The sequence below is a fragment of the Pygoscelis adeliae genome, unplaced genomic scaffold (genome assembly GCF_000699105.1).
Source record: "Pygoscelis adeliae isolate BGI_AS28 unplaced genomic scaffold, ASM69910v1 Scaffold42, whole genome shotgun sequence".
Lineage (NCBI taxonomy): Eukaryota > Metazoa > Chordata > Aves > Sphenisciformes > Spheniscidae > Pygoscelis > Pygoscelis adeliae.
This window is the reverse complement of record NW_008824283.1, coordinates 7601241-7614984: the sequence shown is the minus strand read 5'-3', so window position 1 is coordinate 7614984 and position 13744 is coordinate 7601241. Positions and strand designations below refer to the sequence as shown.

The following is a 13744-nucleotide window of genomic DNA, read 5'->3' as shown; positions in this document are numbered from 1 at the left end:
CGGCGGTAGCGCCCCGCCGGAGGGTCCGTGCCTGCCGGCGTCGGGACGCGCTCCCTCCCCCTGCGCGGCCCCCCGTGACGCAGCTAAAAGCCTTCAGGGCCCAGGCCGTTCGCGGGGCGGCTGGGGGGTGGCGCTACAGCGCCTGGCGCTTCCTGGCGCTTCCTAGGCTGCGAGCGCAGTCCCGCCCCGGCCCCCCTTCCCCGGGGGTTTTGAGCTCTCCGGCTTTTCTTCCGAAGGAGCGGCCTCCTGGGCGCTTGGTTGCCATCGCTGGTTCCGAAATTGTGACCGTGTCTGAATTCAGGCCTTAAAAGCACCCGGTAAGCTGCTTGGAGCAGCCGGCTGAAGATAGGAAAGGGTGTGCTTCTTCGGAAGCGTGGGTTAGATGCCGTACCGTCGTGGAAAAATTGTTTCCGCCACATAACCTTCCACCTCGAAGTCATACTTCGAGGCCGTCCGTTTTGAGGAAAGCGGTTCTGGGGTCTCTGCGAAGCGGTCCGCTTAATGAGTGTGTTTCGGCCCTCGTTAGGAGACGTGAGCCCGCGTACAGTGGAGCGTGCGTGTTTTTTGTTGGGCTGAAATAGGCCACTGTTTTAGAAAAGGAGCCGCCAAATTATCTTCCATGCTTTATCGAAAAGCAGGTGCCCTGCTTCCTGGTGATGGTGTGAAGAAGGGTGAGATGTGCTGGAGACTAAATGAGCTTTATAGCAGTCGCTTGCAGTCCTGCAGACTGCGCAGATATTTGTGAAGTGGAGATACGGGATGCAGTTACAGCTGAAGAATGCTAGCATTAGTAAAGCTTGAGGCATAGCGGATATTCTCGGCAAACTTGAAAATCCACAACTGCCGTGAAAATTTGCTCTTTAAAAACACCTTGATTTTTTGAGGGCATCCATTTGAAAGCATATCAGATTAAATAATGAATTTGCTAATTTCAGGGGCTCTGACAGCTTGTGTTTCTAAACATAAAGTGATTTGTAGGTTACTTTATACGGGGAGGGGAAAAGGGAGATTGCAGGCTTAAAAACAATAACACTTTGCGGTTGAATCAATAAAGATAGCTAAGAAAGACTCAAACATGAAGAGTAAAGTTTTATCTTAATTTGATCTTATTATAATGAGAGTACTTTGAAATTCCACATATTTTATCGTGCTATCTTTATTAAATAACTACTCAAATTTGAAGTCTGTATGTTGTCTAGGGCAAAGGCGTGTTATTTTTTTAGAATGCCAGTATTATGATTGAAAGTCATGACTGTAACCACGAGTGAGTGAAATTCAACACTGAAAATAGTTGTTGGTGGTTTTTGTTGTTGTTTTTTTTCTCCCCTCTATGTAGAGTTCCATTCTGATCAATGGACAAGGGGACTAACCTGTCAAAAATGGCTGATATAACCAAGATAGAAGAACAGGAAGTAGAGAAGAGTTTGGATGAAGAAGTGGAGAAAACACCTCGTACTTTAGAGGCAGATTCAGGTATTGGTTGGGAAGGTGATAGTTCAACTTCAGGTACAGTGCCCTCCACTGAAAATGAAAAAGAAGTTGATAGTGTTAATCAGGACGGCAGAGTACGAAAGAGGAACTTAGATTCTGAAGATGAACCTCCTAAGAAAGTAGTGAGTATCATTTATTTTAAGCTATGTTCAAATCCTTGTTTCAAAGCCTTAGATTAAGAAAAGATTGAAAATATTTATGCTAAACGTACGTGAACCGGCATGAAACACCAAATGTCAAAGTTTGTGGGTTTAGTGCACAGTGCAGAAGTTACGTTGGGTTAACGGAAGAGAAAGAGGGCTAGTAATTAGAATGTTAAGAAAACTGATCTCAGCACACGCTTAGTCTAATTCTAAGATTATCGTTCCATCATCTATGTGGTAGAAATCTGGTAGTGTAGTGTAGGGTTTACTGGCATTAGTCCAAGTCCCCTATCTTGAATTTATATATTTTGTATGTTGTTATCCTGTGTGTTAGTATTTGTGCATGGGAGGTTCTTCCATAAGATAATTTTGTCCTTTAATTTCCTCAATAAGGTATTGTATAATTTGAAAATTCTACAAACTGTATCCTCTGTGATACAATTTCAGTATGATTTGTTAGCAAAGTGAAGTACTGAAAGGTTTACAGACGTGGGTTGTTTGGTTTTTTTTTTTTTTTAGAGTGCAAGAGTAGCAGAAAATGTTTGTCCTTTTAACAGGGAGGGTGAAAAGGGTAATGTTTTATATGACGCTGTCCTTTATTACATATGAGCTTATAGAAACTGGTGCTGTAATATCCAGTCTAATTTTGACCTTTTGGGATATTTAAGTATAACTTAAAAATGTCTTTGACCTAATGTTTTGTTTCTCTGTTCAGAATTTTTCCAGGATGTTAATTTATGGCTAAGCAGTCTGGTAAAATACAGGGTGCCCTTTGTTGTGGTAGAAACATTATTAACCCTTTCATCTTTTTAATAAGGTAGTTCTGGTATAAGGTTTAGGTGGACAAGAAATACATTGGTTTTGTGTAGCTTAAGGCTGTAGAGAGGTGATTGCATTGAATGCAGCTGCCAGCTTCTAGCTGTTATCACTGATGGCTGTTTGCAACTGTGCTTGCAGCAGCTGAGCGGTGTTAATGGATTGTATGAATATGTCCCTCACACTTGCCAAAGTCAGCCATTCTAGCTTACATCACCTTCAGTGGCCACTGAGGGAGCCATCTGTGCTTACCCTAAAAAGGACTAGAAATGGTCAAAATATTTGTTAGTATCAGTCAGCTGAGTGTGGTAATAAACAGATGATGGGGTCATAGAGTTTCCAGACAAGTATGTCTGTGTTCATTCTGAAGGTTACCAAAAATTATATGAAACACTGAAGAATTCATGTAATATATTAAAGTCAGTCAAACCTTCTTTTCCCTTGATGAACTTCTGTTTGAATAATAAGATACCGGGATGTTGACTTCTGTAGTCAACTGTTGGGAATGCTTTTAATTGCTGTGTGAATTCATACTGGCTGGGGCTTTATGGCGTGTTTGTGGGTTTTATCTGAGAATCCTTCATTCTAGTTTGTACTGTTATTTCAAACGCTTTTGTGCCTCCCAGAATTTGTGTTGGTTCTCCATGTTCTGTAACTTTGTGTTTTGTTTATAATTTATTTTAATTTCATGTATATAATTGAAGATAATTTTCAAGGTGAAGAAATGTTAGCATAATATCTGGATGTAGACTGCTTCTCTATGTCACATGGGACAGAAATTTCTTGGAGTATTTACAGTTAAGGCTAAACCAGAGGCATTTTTACAGCTAACTGTTAAGCATTAAATGGGATACGTTGTCAAGTCATTACTCTCATTCTTACCATGGTCTGTTTAAAGCTCTGGCAGTGGGATCATCCACTTAGGGCTTTATGTGTGTTGTGGTTTAACCTCAGTCAGCAACTGAGCACCATGCAGCCACTTGCTCGCTCCCCGCCCCTCCCCTGGTGGGATGGGGGAGAGAATCAGAAGAGTAAAAGTGAGAAAACTCGTGGGTTGAGATAAGAACAGTTTAATAATTGAAATAAAATAAAATACTACTACTACTACTAAAAGAATATACAAAGCAAGTGATGCACAATGCAATTGCTCACCACCCGCCGACTGATGCCCAGCCAGTCCCTGAGCAGCTGCCCCCCTGGCCAGCTTTCCCCCAGTTTATATACTGAGCATGATGTCATATGGTATGGAATATCCCTTTGGCCAGTTTGGGTCAGCTGTCCTGGCTGTGCCCCTTCCCAGCTTCTCGCTGGCAGGGCATGGGAAGCTGAAAAGTCCTTGACTAGTGTAAGCACTACTTAGCAACAACTAAAACATCGGTGTGTTATCAACATTATTCTCATCCTAAGTCCAAAACACAGCACTGTACCAGCTATTAGGAAGAAAATTAACTCTATCCCTGCCGAAACCAGGACAATGCGACACTGGCATTTTTGGTTAAACTGGCAGTTTATACACTTCTGTTAGATGTAAACACTGAATTTCTGAAACAGGATTTTTGAAGAAGCTTAAAGTTCCTTGAGAAGGAGCGTCCGTTTCTTCAATCCCAGGCTTAAGGGGAATGAAGCTAATTCTTTGAGAGGGGTGAGAGTATTAGGGAACTGAAAGTTAAGTATTTCTGTGAAGGAAAGATGCTGGGCATCATCCATCAGAAATTACTTGGACCAACTGAAAAGGGGATTAAATTTTTAAGGGAGTTGTCTCTGTGATAATTGAAGTACTGATGTCAGTACCAGGACTGATATGGGAAATGTTTTTATGTATGTAATGATGGTGCTTTTCATAGTATTACTTGTTTACTGTCTTAAATGCTCAAAGTGAACACAGGGCTTTTGATTACATGAAAAAGTAATAAAAAGAATTCATTCTTTGAGTCTATTGCTTCTCTCATTCCTACAGCGTGAGATAGGCCATGGGCAAGCTGTAGCTGCACATTATAATGAACTTCAAGAAGTTGGATTGGAAAAACGTAGCCAGTCTCGCATATTCTACCTCCGAAACTTTAATAATTGGACAAAGAGCGTCCTCATTGGTAAGCTTCCCTAATTGATTGCTTAGACTTTAATAAAGTGTAACTAATTTTTGTATCAAAATGTAACTTTTTTCCTGCTTTCTGGTGTTGATTATGGCACTTTGTCTCTTAATACACAGTAAGATTTTCAAGTGCAATAAAATATCTATGTTTATTTATATTTTTGAATCTTTGTGATAGTGTTTTATATTGTTGGGGTGCCAAATACATGCTAAAGTTTTAAAGATCAACTGATCTGAAAGACAGAAAAAGTTCTTACTAGAAACTGTTCTTCTTCATGACATTTTAAAAGAGAAAGGTACAGCTTTAAATCATAAAGAATCTATCTGTTCTTGTTAGATTGAGCTGTTCTTGTTATTTAAATCTGTCTCAAATAATTTCACAGCCGTTTTCACAAAGTAGTCTGTCTTTAGGTCTAGATTAAGCAATTCTGTAGGAAACTTGAACATATAAATATTTTCTATATTACCCATAGTCAACAGTTTAAAAAGGTGAAAAACGAGAGGATTTAGTTCTTTAAGAATCAGCAGCTTTTTGTAAAAGGCAAAGTCCGCTATCCCACAAATTAATTCCAAAGTGAGGAAACAAAACCATCAGATATCTCCAAACAAAGGAAAGAATTACTGGCAGAGCACCACAGATTCATGAAGAGGGATCCATGCCAGGAGATGCTGGCACCATTTGTCTTAGCATGCTGCTTTTTGTTGTGTTGTATCAGAGCAGTTAGAAGCAGTATTTTGGTTTATGTAAAGACTTTCCTGGAGCCTGTGTTGAAGCCTTTCAGTCATGATGAATTTCAGTAGTGTGGTGTTATAGCAGTTGTATCCAAACATATTTCATGTCTCTTACTGTGAAGAAAAGTTGCTAGCGTGCTGATACGTTTTGCATAATTTGCCAGCACCAGTCAGAGCAGAGATAATCTCAACAGAGTGGAGGTAGAAGAGAAAATGAAATTGGTATATGTAGGGTAAAAAGACAGCAAACAAGTAGCTAGTGTTATTGCAAGGCCTAGGAGAGTGGGTGAAGAACATTATGCATTTTTGTAATGTGACCGCAAGGAAAAGTTGTGGCTGATGCATTTAATTGGCTTTTACTCTTTTGCAGAAGACTTTCCCATGCTTTCAAATAACATCTGCCTTCATTATAACGGTAGTGAAAGGGAACCCTGTTTCCCCACTCACGCATGGGGTGGTTGTTTAACAATGTGCAGTTTTGCCTTTGTCTGCCAGGGAAACAATTCAGAGCTCCAGTCACATTACATGCAAAGCACATTAAGCACAGAAGATATTCATTATCTTCTCCATAGTTTTAAAAGTTTGTGGTTGCTTTCATCATTGGTGGTTTCTAGAAAAAGAGATTTAAGTCTGTAGTGTTAAGAAGACTTATAGGCAAAGTAAGTTCTGAGATGTTTTAAAATTCTCAAACCCTGCTGGTCCTTTAGGGATCCCTGTGCAATACGAGTGAATTAGAGACCTGTATATGCATTCTCTCTTTATTTTTCTAGGTGAATTTATAGACCGGGTACGACGGAAAAAGAATGATATAACTGTTTTGGATCTAGGATGTGGCAAAGGTGGAGACTTACTGAAATGGAAAAAAGGCAGAATTAAAAAACTTGTCTGTACGGGTAAGAAGACATAATAACTTTCCAGGGAAAGTATACCAGTGTTTTAGGGGAAAACCAAGCACATCCCCAGTCTTTCATTATTTCCTTTTTTAGTAAGCCCAAGAATGCAATGATATACCTTCTGTCAAAAAGTCTTCTTTTGTCTTTCTTTTAACCTGAAGATATCAACTTCATTGCCAGCATAAATATAAGAACCATTGATTTCCTGTGTAATGAGCTTTCAGTTCAACTCATAAATAAAAACTGCTATCAGTAAAGAAGTGCACAATTGCCACAGATTGTCTTAGGCAAAGTGTAACACTGGGGAAAAGACTGACATTCTGTATTTTCTTCCACATCTAATCTTTTGTAGCGTTTTTAACTGTTCTGAAAATACGCACGTAACAGTTACATTTTAAAAAAACCCAACCCACAATTGTTTGACAAAAAATGGTCTGATAAAATAATTTTTCATTTAAATAGTTTGCTTAGGTGTTGGGAAGGAGATACCATCTTCTCTTCTCCCAAAAAGCATGCCAAGGATAATCAGAGGAAGCATTACTGAACTTCAAATTCAACAGATACTGAAATTTCATAAAATTCCTTTAGTGGGAATTATTCTGGGTATTCTACATCTTACAGTTCATTCTTGCCTTTCATTTTCCATTGTCAGTCTTCAAATACAGTTAATGAATTTGCTTACAAAGTTCTTACGTAAATTTATTGCACATTGTTAGTTTTAATATAATTCAGTGAAACTCTGAGAGAGGAACAGTCTTAGAAACAAAATAAAAAAATTCCCATGATGCAATATATCAGCACATATCACAAAGAATTGCATTTCAACATCTTGTATGTTTGTAAGAAGATGAAGAGCTTTCAGTACTGTTGGAGAAACTCGGAGCTGAACTGTTTTAGCTAATGCATACCAGACACTTAATGCTAACAGCACTTAGTATCAATCACCTAGTATCCATCACTTGAAGTTTTGGAGGCTTGCTTTGCACTTTTGAGGATGGGAGCTCTCTAAAATCTTCAGATTACAACTTTTGTCTGATGTAAAGACTGAAAATGACAAAGACTTATAATCGAAAACACCTCCTGCAAATTAAATTCCTTCTCTGCAAATTGGAAATGAAAATGTTTGTTCCTATCAAAGTGTAACTGAAGATCAACTTTTATCCCCACTGTAATGGATCTGCTGTGTTCCAGTAATCATTACGGTTTTCTTGTCTGGGGAGCAGTTTACACACTTTTTTTTTTTTTTAAATTTCTCTCTCTCTCTCTAGATATTGCTGACATTTCTGTGCAACAGTGCAAGCAGCGATATGAAGACATGAAAGCCCGATGTCGTTACAATGAACATATTTTTGATGCAGAATTTATACAAGCAGATAGCACCAAGGTACAGTTCCTATGCTTTATAATATGTTGGAGATTTAATGTTCTTGTGTTAAGCAAGTATAGAAAGTGATGCTAGTGCTGTACTATTTAGGGCACGTGTATTTTTAAAATCAGATTATTGTACTATCAGGAGAATCAACTATACAGGTTACTGAGGCGTAGTTAAATGCGTTTCGTTACTGTTTTACAGTGTAACATTCTTGAAGCCTGAATGTCTTTTTCAGATAATAAATCTGGTGCTTTCAGTTTCTTTCACTTGACAAGGGAAAGGGAATGACTACTTACTTCTGGAGTTCTGGGAGCCAGCATGGGATGTTGGAAACTGTCTTGGTGAATGTGGTTTTTATGCTGGAATGAATAAGGGATGTGTTCTGATTTGACTTGTACATTTTGATTATCCCAGTAATTTTTTTCTAGCAGCATTCTGATTACTATAATACATATCTTCAAAACTTGTGTGATAGAGCAGATTTTTGAGACTGTCTGGAGGTGATATTGAATACATCGCTGAGGCTTAGGAGACAGTCTTACAACTAGCGCTGCTTTTGCTTCCATGAAATGAAGGCTGAGAGTGTGCTGCTGATGCAGGCTGAGGGACAGAGCCTGCCTGCTTCCAGCATATCTGCGGAAAGGCTGAAACTGTTCTTCCCAGACTTGCAGGAAGGGTTGTTGACTTGAATTCTTGGTTGCCTCCCCTTCTTCTGAGGAATACAGTCTGTTGCAGGTTCTAGGTCATCTCTCTCTGCTTAAAATTACAGTCAGCGGAGAGAGGAGAGCGCCTTGGCCAGGAGAGAAAGGGGTATTTTCATGTTGCTATTACAGCTCAGTCTTATATGCACGTGTATTTTCTGTTGCACGCTCTGTTCTGTCTGTCCATGGACACACAAGTTCATCTCCCTGGCTTTGCCTCTCTATCATCTATGTTGTATATAATGCAAAATCTCCTTCTCACAGCTTGTCCAATTCTGCCCACCTTTGTTTTCTCAGTTTCCTGTATCTCTTTCTCAAAATGCAGAGAGGGAGTAAATGAACAGATAAAATTGCTATGGGTATGTGAAGTGTCCATTTTTGTCTTGCCACATGCAGAACGTTGACAGTATGTGGCATGAACTGGTAGAGACTGAGAGTGAGTGGGTGGATGGGAAGTCTGGGAGAGAAGAGAAACTTGGGTAGAACTGTTATGGAATGCACATCAGGCTGTCGTGGTTTAACCTCAGTCAGCAACTAAGCACCACGCAGCCGCTTGCTCACTCCCCCCCACCCCTGGTGGGATGGGGGAGAGAATTGGAAAAGCACAAGTGAGAAAAACTCGTGGGTTGAGATAAAAGCAGTTTAATAATTGAAATAAAATGATGATGATAATAATAATAATAATAATAATACACAAAGCAAGTGATGCACAGTACAATTGCTCACCACCTGCCGACCGATGCCCAGCCAGTCCCCGAGCAGCGGCCCCCCCAGGCAGCTTTCCCCAGTTTATGTACTGAGCATGACATCACATGGTATGGAACGTTTCTTTGGCCAGTTTGGCTGTGCCCCCTCCCAGCTTCTTGTGCACTTCCAGCCTTCTCAGTCAGTAGAGCATGGAAAACTAAAAAGTCCTTGGCTAGTGTAAGCATTACCTAGCAACAACTAAAACATCGGTGTGTTATCAACTTTGTTCTCATCCTAAATCCAAAACACAGCACTGTACCAGCTACTAGGAGAGAAATTAACTCTATCCCTGCTGAAACCAGGACATGGGCCTTGGGGAGAACCCATGTGCTCCTGTGTTATTTATGTTGGCTTACTAGTATTGTATAAAAGAAGCCTGATCAAGAAGAGTTAGAGAACTGCTGAGTACAGGGTCAAACTGTGGCAAACTTTAACCTGACAAATTTCAGGGGCTCCAGGTTCTTCAGAGTTAATGGTTACTTGGTCTTGGGTGGGAAGGAGTATGTTGGTACACATGTATGTATGTGTGTGAGAATACAGATAAACACAACTTGCTGGGCAGGCAATTTGCCGTATTTAAAACAACTCCTCCACTAAATTATATGTTTAATGGGTCAGTTCTCATTACAGAGACTTAATAAACTGAAAATTCATTTTATTATCATGATTGTTTCCAGCTAAACGGTGGCCAGTTATAAATCCTCAGCAGTAAAATATCTCTGGAAACTGTTAGGTGACTAACCTCGCGTTTTGGCCTTTCAGGTGCCGTGGTGTTACCTGACAACATGAAAAGAATTCGAGGACGTGATAACTTTGAAATGTGTATGTGTATTCTTGTTGTTCCCAAATGTTACGTATGGTTTTCTGTGTAGCAGAGCACTTTTTCTTACTCTTACCTTTTTCATCTTGTTCTTGTTGAACTTGTGAAGTAGTGGGAGCTGAAAGGAAAAACTTCAAAGAATTATGGAAGTAGCGTATTTTGTTGGAAGATTTAAGTGAATCATGCTTGTTCCTGAGCTTTTGTTACAATTTTTTTGCTTTTTAATCTATTTCAGGATCTCTTGTCTTCCAAATACAATGATCCAGATATGCGCTTTGACATTTGCAGCTGTCAATTTGTTTACCATTACTCATTTGAGACATACGAACAGGCTGACATGATGCTTAAAAACGCTTGTGGGAACCTCTCTCCTGGAGGGTATTTCATTGGCACAACTCCAAATAGCTTTGAACTTGTGTAAGTACTTTTATATTCTATTAGTCTTTCAAAAGCCTGTGAAGCATTGTTAAGTGATAGTTGTTCTTACCGTGCTCTGATATGTTTGTGCAAACATAAGCAAGTTTTTCGCAACAGTTTTGGATTCTAGTCAGGAAAATCTCACCCGTGAACTTGACTCAAACAGGTAAATCTGCACTAATCCTTGTCTCTTGCACCCATGGTTCTTCTGGTATAGAATATAGATCTTCATACATAAACCCTCTGTAGCAACTTAAATAGTGGTAAAGTAGCCACAGCCTGGGGAATAACTGTCAGGGTTTTGCTGTGGTTTTTCCAAGAAGCTTGACTTGTCCATGTAGACTGTGTCTGGGCTAAAGGTTAATTTTCTAGGTCCATTTAGTCCTCGGTATGTTATATAGGAATGATAAACTATTAAAACCTAGTATGTTTCTTCTCTTCATTTCACTGTTTCATTGCCTTACTAGGTAAGGGAGGTGGGAGACTACAGAGATCACTGAATGCTGTCGTGCTGGGAGAAACACTTTCAGGCCTCTTATGCATAGTTTTCTCTGCCTGTTAAATTAAAAACTCGTCAATAAATTTTTGTTTATATCTCATTTTACAGAAAGCGACTTGAAGCTTCAGAAACAAATTCATTTGGGAATGAGGTGTACAGTGTAAAATTTGAAAAGAAGGGAGAATATCCCTTGTTTGGCTGCAAGTATGATTTCCACTTGGAAGAAGTGGTTGATGTCCCTGAGTTCTTGGTTTACTTTCCATTACTGGAAGAGTAAGTTAAGTTTTGAATTCATTATACAATGAAAGCTGTGAAACATAATAAGCATTTGTTTAGCTTGTGTGTCATTGCATAATACTTGCAGAAGATTATATTTTGGCTTTCTTATTATATTTTTCAGTTCTTCATTTTTTGTTGTTGCTCCAAATGAAGAGGTTTCTTGCATTTCCACCCACAACTGTAGTCTGTCCATTGCACTCAGTTGAAGGTGCTCTGGTCAGAAGCTGTGAAGACTTAAACTAGGTCTCACAGGAGAATGTCTGTATCTCATATGTTGGATCTGTCAGCAAACCTTTAGTGCTGTCAACTTTTTCTTCTTTAATCTTAACTTTTTGGGGGGTTTCATTCTACCTTTCTTTAGTTCTTCGGCAAGCCTTCTTGTATATCCTCTTCATCATGGTGCCTCTTTCTTGTCTTCTCCAACTTCATTTGGATGTTCGTAGGATTTTTTCCTGTGACTTATTTTTTCTTCCTCTAAATCTTCATCTGTGAGCACATACATTTTGCTGTTATCTCTGTGTGAATTCAGATTTGCCTTTCCCAGCCTGTCTCCTGAGGTACAGACAAATGTTTCCATGTTGGGGTTTTTCCTGCCATTCAAGCTCAGTTATTGTTAAACTGTTGTTAAACAATATTAAGCTTTCCCTTCAAACCTGCATATTTTCACACACTTCATTTGTAGTTCTCTATGAAAAATACCAGCGTCTGTCACTGAAAGCTGTAACTTCAGTGTTGTATGACCACAGTGTCTACATATAAGTGAGATGTAAGGCACTAAATCTAGTAGAAAGAGGTTCTCTAAATATATCCATAATATCTGATGTGACAGGGTGATGATGCTGCAGGGAAAATAGCATAGTCTATCTGGAAGTTCAAATGGAACTTACTTCTGTGTGTTGGGAGAAGAGACATTTTTCTATTAAAATGTTTGTAAATGACTTCTGTGTAGATTTTTGTTGTCCTAATTTAAAAAAGTACAGTTTGTAGTGGCAGTGCAGTTTTTTTCATCTAAATGTCTTTACTAAAAAAACAAATTCTAGAAGGAGTGTAATCCTAGTGAATACCATAAGATGTCACTGTGGCTTAACATTGTTCCTTTCAAAATAAAACTACAATAATTTTGTGGCTTCTGTAATTAAGCTTATTATTTTGACAGAATGGCGAAGAAGCATGGTATGAAATTAGTCTACAAAATGACATTTCGGGAATTCTATGAAGAAAAAATCAAGAACGAGGAGCATAAAATGCTGTTAAGGAGAATGCAGGCCTTGGAGGTAAATATGGAGTTAACTTGTTTCATTTAAATAGCATTTTACATCTTGTAATTATTTGTGCAATAATTGAAATTGCTGTTGTGAATTAAGGGCTACCAATAGAAGAACTAAACTCCTGCGGCTGAAAGTGTGACTGTGGTGCCCCACTCATGGCTGAAGGGCTCAGCTGTGCCCTGTGATGGCTCTGTTGGAGCTGGTGGAACCATCTGTGTCTGGGATGGCCCTGGCCTTTCCTCATGGAGGCCACCTGTGCAGCCCCCCCGCTGCCATCACCTGGGCACCAGCACCCAATAGAGTGATTCAGTTATGTAGATAAAATTTCAATTTTGACACAAGTTTTCATTTTTAAGTAGTAAGCAGAAGCACAAGAATCATGTCTGGTGTCAGATAGTGGTAACCATAATCCATTTCTTCCTCAGCACAGAGAAGCTGAAAGCTGGATCTTTGTGCAAGGAATATTGTTCGAAAAGACAGAAAGTAATCTTTGTAGAGTAAAAGGACAGGCTGTGTTTGTGAAGAAAATGATACCTGTAACTGAGCTTATGTTTTTCTCCAATGTTTTTGCTTTTTTATCCTCGAGCTCTTATCCTGGATGACTTGAGCAGCTTCAGAGAAGCCATCTCTGAGGCTTTGGTTTTACTCACAGTTCTCTGTGCTTCCCTACTCCCTCAAACAGTAGAATTTTTCAGCATAGAACTATCAAGTCAAGTATCTGGTGACTTATTAAACTGAGTCACATGGGCTGCAAGTGGACTTGACTGTCCTTGTTGACTCTGAAAGGGACAGTGCTTCGTATGGGCTCATATTGCCAATAGCATGGTGACACAGCCTTTGACATATCAGCTTTGTTCTCGGTTGCTGAGGCAAGCAGCTCTGGTGCCGGCACGATCCGCAGTCACATGGGCTGCAAGTGGACTTGACTGTCCTTGTTGACTCTGAAAGGGACAGTGCTTCGTATGGGCTCATATTGCCAATAGCATGGTGACACAGCCTTTGACATATCAGCTTTGTTCTCGGTTGCTGAGGCAAGCAGCTCTGGTGCCGGCACGATCCGCAGTGGAGTGCTCTAGCATGGTGCACAGGGGGGTTTCCCGAACCAGGGGAACCTCAGGGGGAGCTGAGGGAGCCGCCAGGAGCCCGCAGCTCGCATGACAGCGGCTGACGAGACCTGGGCAGGGCCAGGAGCCCCACACACATATAAAAGAAGCCCTTAAGGAGTGCTAGCAACCAGGAGCGCTGCCAACAGGACGGGCGAACAGGGCATGGTGTGTCAGCAAGGGCATGGCATGGCAGTTTGCACAGCAGTTTGTGTGGAAGGGCGTGCAGGAAGGACACTGAAGCTCTGCCAGCTCGACCAGGGAGCAATGGTATCCACCCGGCAGAAAGCCATGGCCTCTCTAAGCTCTGCACCCCCCACGACTGACACAGCTCCCCAGACAGAGGCCTGCGGGAGACACGCAGCGCGCAC

At 40.3% G+C, this 13744-nt stretch overlaps 1 protein-coding gene across 3 annotated transcripts in view; it reads left to right on the top strand.

The window, feature by feature from the left end:
- The first annotated feature begins 1306 nt into the window (after positions 1-1306).
- The window catches only part of RNMT (RNA (guanine-7-) methyltransferase), a 28231-nt gene continuing 15793 nt past the window's right edge, over positions 1307-13744 (top strand). For 2 of the 3 annotated variants that reach the window (XR_663361.1, XM_009318520.1), the window contains exons 1-7: positions 1307-1613; positions 4408-4540; positions 6045-6167; positions 7436-7551; positions 10043-10224; positions 10832-10996; positions 12159-12276. Coding sequence is in view for 2 of the 3 variants with exons in the window: in XM_009318520.1 (XP_009316795.1) it covers positions 1353-1613; positions 4408-4540; positions 6045-6167; positions 7436-7551; positions 10043-10224; positions 10832-10996; positions 12159-12276 (1098 nt within the window). In the remaining variant the exon portion in view is untranslated. Of the gene's footprint in view, positions 1614-4407; positions 4541-6044; positions 6168-7435; positions 7552-10042; positions 10225-10831; positions 10997-11123; positions 11251-12158; positions 12277-13744 lie in introns of those variants that run through there. The other variant, XM_009318521.1, reaches the window with a different exon arrangement.